The following is a 7,500-nucleotide window of genomic DNA, read 5'->3' as shown; positions in this document are numbered from 1 at the left end:
AGGTCATCACTGGGGGGGGGGAGAGAGGTCATCACTGGGGGGGGGGGGGAGAGAGGTCATCACTGGGGGGGGGGGGGGAGAGGTCATCACTAGGGGGGGGGGGGGAGAGAGGTCATCACTGGGGGGGGGGGGGGGGGGGAACCACAGGGTCATCACTGGGGGGGGGGGGGAGAGAGGTCATCACTGGGGGGGGGGAGAGAGGTCATATCACTGGGGGGGGGGGGGGAACCACAGGGTCATCACTGGGGGGGGGGGGAGAGAGGGTGAACCACAGGGTCATCACTGGGGGGGGGGGGAGAGAGGGTGAACCACAGGGTCATCACAGCAGCGGTTTGTGATCCAGAGATAAAAGACTAATATAATGACATGGCCATAGGAGTGTCATCCCAGTGGTTTCTATGGTTACGTGGGGTCGTTCGGCCATGTTGTGCCGTTGTTTACCTCTCATGACGTCACACAGGAAGTGGAACTTCATGGACACACACAGGATGTCGCTGATGACGGGGACGGCGACGATGTCCACGCAGTCGGTCCACTTCCTGCTGAACCAGTCCCGACACCGCCCGGTCGCCTGCTCCACCACGCCTGGAACAGAGGCGGGGTCAGAGGTCAGAGGTCATCACCCCAATGCTCAAAGGTCGCCACCCGAAGGACAGAGTTCACCACACCACCTGAAGGGTGAGGTCTGGACAGTGCGGCGCTGTGTAGCGCTGTGCTACTGTGTTAGCACTGTGTAGCGCTGTGCTACTGTGTTAGCACTGTGTAGGGCTGTGCTACTGTGTTAGCACTGTGTACTGCTGTGCTACTGTGTTAGCGCTGTGTAGCGCTGTGCTACTGTGTAGGGCTGTGCTACTGTGTTAGCACTGTGTAGCGCTGTGCTACTGTGTTAGCACTGTGTAGGGCTGTGCTACTGTGTTAGCACTGTGTAGGGCTGTGCTACTGTGTTAGCACTGTGTACTGCTGTGCTACTGTGTTAGCGCTGTGTAGCGCTGTGCTACTGTGTAGTGCTGTGCTACTGTGTTAGCACTGTGTAGCGCTGTGCTACTGCGTTAGCACTGTGTAGTGCTGTGCTACTGCGTTAGCACTGTGTAGTGCTGTGCTACTGCGTTAGCACTGTGTAGCGCTGTGCTACTGTGTTAGCACTGTGTACTGCTGTGCTACTGTGTTAGCGCTGTGTAGCGCTGTGCTACTGTGTTAGCACTGTGTAGTGCTGTGCTACTGTGTTAGCACTGTGTACTGCTGTGCTACTGTGTTAGCGCTGTGTAGCGCTGTGCTACTGTGTTAGCACTGTGTAGCGCTGTGGTACTGTGTTAGCACTGTGTAGTGCTGTGCTACTGTGTAGCGCTGTGCTACTGTGTTAGCACTGTGTAGCGCTGTGCTACTGTGCTAGCACTGTGTAGTGCTGTGCTACTGGGTTAGCACTGTGTAGGGCTGTGCTACTGTGTTAGCACTGTGTAGCGCTGTGCTACAGTGCTAGCACTGTGTAGCGCTGTGCTACTGTGTTAGCACTGTGTAGCGCTGTGCTACTGTGTAGCGCTGTGCTACTGCGTTAGCACTGTGTAGTGCTGTGCTACTGTGTCAGTACTGTGTCAGTACTGTGGTATAGTACTTTGGTACTGTGTCAGTACTGTGGTACTGTGTCAGTACTGTGTCAGTACTGTGGTATAGTACTGTGGTACTGTGTCAGTACTGTGGTATCATGTCAGCACTGTGGTATCATGTCAGTACTGTGGTATCATGTCAGTACTGTGGTATCATGTCAGTACTGTGGTATGTACTGTGGTACTGTGTCAGTACTGTGGTATCATGTCAGTACTGTGGTATGTACTGTGGTACTGTGTCAGTACTGTGGTATCATGTCAGTACTGTGGTATGTACTGTGGTACTGTGTCAGTACTGTCATCCCAGTGCGTCCTCGACCCACTGTCACACTGCAGGCGGGTCTTGCTGGTGAACTGGTCCTGGGTGGAGCTGCTGCTGTTGGTGCTGAAGCGGTCGTATCCGTACTGGGCGATGACCTCGTCTCTGATCTGCTGGAACGCCCTGCTGACGTCCAGAGCCTCCTCCTGGAAGCCCCCCTGCTCCTCCTGGGCCCCCACACAACAGCTCCCTCACCAGCACTCAGAGAGACGCCTCCAATCACCGTCCCTCCCTGCCTCCCTCCCTCCCTCCCTCCCTCCCTCCCTCCCTCCCTGCCTCCCTCCCTTCCTCCCGCCCTCCCTGCCTCCCTCCCTCCCTCTCCTTCCCTCCCTCTCCTTCCCTCACCCTCCCTCTCCCTCTCTCCTTCCCTCCCTCTCCTTCCCTCACCCTCCCTCTCCCTCTCTCCCTCCCTCCCTCTCCTTCCCTCACCCTCCCTCTCCCCCCCTCCCTCCCCCCCCTCCCCCCCCCCCCCCCCCCCCCTCACCATGACCTGCTGGCTCAGGGCGATGAGGGGCTCCACGGTGGTCCTCCAGAGCAGTCGACTGTGGTTCATCTGGAGGTCCAGGTTGCAGCCCAGAGAGAGGGCCACACTCTGCACGTTCCTCTGGATGTTCCACAGCGGCCCTGGGGGGTCACATCAGAGCGGGGTTAAGGACCCCAGAGGGGGACCTCGGCCCTGGGGGGTCACATCAGAGCGGGGTTAATGACCCCAGAGGGGGACCCCGGCCCTGGGGGGTCACATCAGAGTGGGGTTAAGGACCCCAGAGGGGGACCTCGGCCCTGGGGGGTCACATCAGAGCGGGGTTAATGACCCCAGAGGGGGACCCCGGCCCTGGGGGGTCACATCAGAGCGGGGTTAAGGACCCCAGAGGGGGACCTCGGCCCTACTGTATTTACTTGGCTTCAGAAAATCTGTTTTGTGCCTCCAAGTGGGCAACTTTAATATTATATAATTATTTTCAGGCATAAATTGCATACATTAATTGCATAAATTGCAAGTTCAATTTAAGTAAAGGGAACAGGCAGTGTTTCATAATGATTGTATTATTTAATGAAAGGGAGTGGGATTAAACAAGTATGAACCTCTTCCTCCTAGAGCCTTGTTTTTGTTTCTGTCATTCGATGACATGTTTCTTGCATATTTGAACTAAAAATGTAAATGTAAATCCAAGCCAAGGCTCTCTGCCTCTCACCGCTGTAGAGCGCAGACAGGGTGTACACCAGGAGGTAGCTCCGCCCCCTGGAACCGAGCATGCTGGGAAACATCATCAGGACCGACGCCCTGAAGGAGGAGGAGAAGACTCCGCCCACAACACACAGAGCTGCACGCACGCACCCACCCACACACACACACACACATACACATGCACGCACACCCACACACACACATGTAAGCAGCAACACTCAAACACACACACACAAACGCAAACTCACACACACAAAAACAGACAAGCACACACACACATACACACAAACGACGATGTAAGGTAGTCTTGATCTGGATATTTTAGGCTAGATTAGGTCATAAATCTCACATTTTGTCTTTGTGTCAAAAACAATCTAACTTGAGCTAAGCAATGGGCCTTTCAACATCTGCTGACCTATGAAGAAACAGCCCGCTGTCAGCCTGGGGTGAAAGGTCATGGGGAGGTTGTAGATCAGACCTAGGAACAGACCTGGACACACAACCAATCACACAACACCTGTTGTACACATGAACATGTACATGTAGGTAAATACCGTCCTCCCCCTAGATGGCAGCACACTGCCTCGAATCTGATATTTACAACCTAAGAACTTTGATTTTAAGGGGTTGACTCTGGTTGAAATGTTTACTGAGAGTGACAGTCACCTGCTCCACTGACAGCTCCAAACAAAGCCCTAAGGAGGAGGCCCACCCAAGGGGGACCCTCTGATTGGCTGAAGAGGAAATCATAGACGGTGGCAGGCAGGGCGAACCGACCAATCCGCTGTAGAGCTGGGGAGATGGGCGGGTCATGGAAGATGTTACAGTAAGTAGGCGAAGACGAGAGGAGGGAAAGACGGTTGTTATACTGGTGGGACAGTCACAAAACAAAAGACGACATATAATTACATCATATCCTCATAGCATAATTTTCCAAGTCATATTTTAAGGTTCATCTTGTAATTAACATCAAAAATGTCTGAGTCCAAAAAGATTACTGAAGCAGATAATTATTATTGAAGGTAAAGGCACTCTGATCTGCTTATAGCCACTGCGGCACAGTGAATCAGCAGAGTACAGTTTGGTTAGATATCACAATTCGGCAAAATAAGACTTACGCAATTATGCTATGAGGCTAATAAGATAAATTAAGCTATGGGGCTAACGATATCAATTATGCTATGAGGCTAAAAATATAACTCACAATATCAGACTAACAATTTCAATTATGCTATGAGGCAAACAATGTTTACCTAAACCAACAGCAGAGTAATAAGCATCAGTAATAAAGACGGTAAAAGCTCTTACTGGTGTGGGGTGTTTTAACCACCATCTCTCCCATCGTACAGTCTCCTTCTCCTCTGAGAACCACTCTGGGTCCAGTCAGAACCAGTTTAAACCCGTATCTGTGGGATTTTGTCTCATCGGTCTCCGCTTGTGACATCACAACCGAGGGACATGGAATGACCGATGACATCACAGAGGCTAAGCGATGACCTCATCCCATATCTGCTGGAACCCTCGATGACATCACAATGGGGCGGCCGGTGTGAGCCGGTTCTGCAGAGAGAGAGAGAGACCCAGAACGTCAGACCTGGAGGAGGTCCAACAGAACGCCAGCGCGCCGGTTCAACACAAGAGAACCAACGGAGACGAGAGATTCAGGAGGAACACCAGCCACCCCTCAGCTGGAAGAGATGGATTCACCCTGTGTGTCAATCAGGTAAGTTAACTTACATCACTCCATCATTCTGTCTCTCCTCTCTCATCCCTCCCTCATTCTGTCTCTCCTCTCTCCCTCATTCTGTCTCTCCTCTCTCATCCCTCCATCACTCTGCCTCTCCTCTCTCATCACTCCATCATTCTGCCTCTCCTCTCTCATCCCTCCCTCATTCTGTCTCTCCTCTCTCATCCCTCCATCACTCTGCCTCTCCTCTCGTATCACTCCCTCATTCTGTCTCTCCTCTCTCATCCCTCCATCATTCTGTCTCTCCTCTCTCATCCCTCCATCACTCTGTCTCTCCTCTCTCATCCCTCCATCATTCTGTCTCTCCTCTCTCATCCCTCCATCACTCTGTCTCTCCTCTCTCATCCCTCCCTCATTCTGTCTCTTCTCTCTCATCCCTCCCTCATTCTGTCTCTTCTCTCTCATCCCTCCATCATTCTGTCTCTCCTCTCTCCCTCATTCTGCCTCTTCTCTCTCATCCCTCCCTCGTTTTGTCTCTCCTCTCTCATCCCTCCCTCATTCTGTCTCTCCTCTCTCCCTCATTCTGTCTCTCCTCTCTCATCCCTCCATCACTCTGCCTCTTCTCTCTCATCCCTCCCTCGTTCTGTCTCTCCTCTCTGATTGGTTCCTTGTCCTTTGTCCTAGCTCAGGGTTAGTGAATGTTATAAATAGAGTAGTATAGTGATGTATGAGGTGCATGAAGCCCTATCAGACAGTTAGAAAAACACAAATAAAACCAGACTTAACTTGAACTCCTGTTGGGCTCTCTGTGCCTCAGAATCAGATTCAGAGTTTATCTCACTACATCTTAGTGTAAAATACACAAGAGTAAAATAAAGAGTCTCCTCCCAGTCTCCTCAAAGGTATTTTATCTTCCCCTCAGTCGGAGGATGCGGGGGTCAAAGCCCAAGCGACAGGTCAAAGGTCAGCTGGCGGAGGCAGGGCTCAGCGTGGGGGGATTCCTGTGCGGGCTCCTCCTGGCGTCGCTCTACGGCTGCGCCGCCCTTCTCCTCCAGGGGGGGGCGCTGTGGTTCTGTGTCTACAGCACCGCCGCCATAGCGCTGTTAGCCTCCTTCTCCATGGGGCTGTCTGCTAGCACCCGGGCTAACGTGATGCTAATGCTACCCACACTGCTCTCAGGTCAGGGACTTTACTATCATCTATTAACAGTACTACTAGTACTACTAGTATAACTACTACTAGTACTACTACTACGACTGATCCCACTACTACAAATTGTAATTATAATGATAACAATACTACGTAGATAATAGTAAAAATAGCAATAGTATAATAGTCTTAGAAAAAATGATACTATTACTATTAGCATAGTAGGCTACTACTACTATTGTATGAATAAATTAACATTCGTAATAAATAATACTAAGCTGTTCTCAGTTATGATCAAATAAAACCCTGTGATTCATTATGGTAAGTGGTCACTTCTGCCTGTCTGTCTGACTCCGCCCCACTGTCTGTCTGACTCCGCCCCCCGTCGGACCCCGCCCCTCTCTGCCTGACTCCGCCCCCTGTCCGTCTGACTCCGCCCCGGTCTGTCTGACTCCTCCCTGCCGGTCTTCAGTCAGGGGTAGGATGGTGCTGGTTTCCTTCGTCCTGCTGCTGCTGCTCAGCGGGCCGCTGGCCAACATCCTGCTCAACTTCGAGCGGGCAGCCGACAGCCTGGTGTGTGGGGCGGAGCTAGCCCAGAACCACACCCAGGAAGTGATGAAGCGCTCGGCCGCGCCCCTAATGCGTAAGCCCCGCCCCCTGGCCAGTCTGCTGCTACCAAAACATTGTTTTTCCTATTAACTACTTAAACTACTAATGCTGCTGCTGCTGCTACTACTACTACTGCTACTAATACTACTGCTACTACTAATACTACAGCTACTACTACAATACTACTACTACTACTACTACTACTACTATTAATACTACTGCTACTACTAAGATTACAGCTACTACTACAATACTACTACTACAACTAATGCTACAACTACTACTACTAATAATAATAATAATATTAATATTAATACTACTACTACTACTACTACTAATAATAATAATAATAGTACTACTACTAACTGATTCTACTTCTACTACTATACTACTCCCAGCGGTCCTTCAGAGCATCAGAGAGCTGACGAGTAACGCTCGCTCCGTCGCAGGACGAGTTAACCACTTCATCACGGCGCTCACCGACAACACGCGTCACATGGGTGAGTTCACCCCTTCATCAGACAACACGCATCACATGGGTGAGTTCACCCCTTCATCAGACAACACGCGTCACATGGGTGAGTTCACCCCTTCATCACAGACAACACGCGTCACATGGGTGAGTTCACCCCTTCATCAGACAACACGCGTCACATGGGTGAGTTCACCCCTTCATCACAGACAACACGCATCACATGGGTGAGTTCACCCCTTCATCAGACAACACGCGTCACATGGGTGAGTTCACCCCTTCATCAGACAACACGCGTCACATGGGTGAGTTCACCCCTTCATCAGACAACACGCGTCACATGGGTGAGTTCACCCCTTCATCAGACAACACGCGTCACATGGGTGAGTTCACCCCTTCATCAGACAACACGCGTCACATGGCTCCTCCTACCGCCCCCCGACGACCTATGACCTCTGAGCCCTGCCTCTGACCCCT

At 51.6% G+C, this 7,500-nt stretch overlaps 2 protein-coding genes across 2 annotated transcripts in view; one reads left to right on the top strand and one right to left on the bottom strand.

The window, feature by feature from the left end:
* The window catches only part of dcst1 (DC-STAMP domain containing 1), an 8,547-nt gene extending 4,099 nt beyond the window's left edge, over positions 1-4,448 (bottom strand). Inside the window, exons 1-7 of the mRNA XM_030359166.1 lie at positions 4,415-4,448; positions 3,773-3,898; positions 3,522-3,596; positions 3,114-3,242; positions 2,405-2,544; positions 1,925-2,087; positions 442-585 (exon numbers count right to left, since the gene is read on the bottom strand). Coding sequence (XP_030215026.1) covers positions 442-585; positions 1,925-2,087; positions 2,405-2,544; positions 3,114-3,242; positions 3,522-3,596; positions 3,773-3,898; positions 4,415-4,448 — 811 coding nt within the window. The remainder of the gene's footprint in view (positions 1-441; positions 586-1,924; positions 2,088-2,404; positions 2,545-3,113; positions 3,243-3,521; positions 3,597-3,772; positions 3,899-4,414) is intronic.
* Positions 4,449-4,692: 244 nt separating this feature from the next.
* Positions 4,693-7,500, top strand: part of dcst2 (DC-STAMP domain containing 2) — a 13,962-nt gene continuing 11,154 nt past the window's right edge. The window contains exons 1-4 of the mRNA XM_030359165.1: positions 4,693-4,829; positions 5,716-5,972; positions 6,415-6,585; positions 6,950-7,051. Coding sequence (XP_030215025.1) covers positions 4,804-4,829; positions 5,716-5,972; positions 6,415-6,585; positions 6,950-7,051 — 556 coding nt within the window. The 5' untranslated portion in view covers positions 4,693-4,803. The remainder of the gene's footprint in view (positions 4,830-5,715; positions 5,973-6,414; positions 6,586-6,949; positions 7,052-7,500) is intronic.

This window comes from Gadus morhua, chromosome 6, assembly GCF_902167405.1.
Source record: "Gadus morhua chromosome 6, gadMor3.0, whole genome shotgun sequence".
Lineage (NCBI taxonomy): Eukaryota > Metazoa > Chordata > Actinopteri > Gadiformes > Gadidae > Gadus > Gadus morhua.
This window is presented reverse-complemented; position numbering and strand designations above follow the sequence as displayed.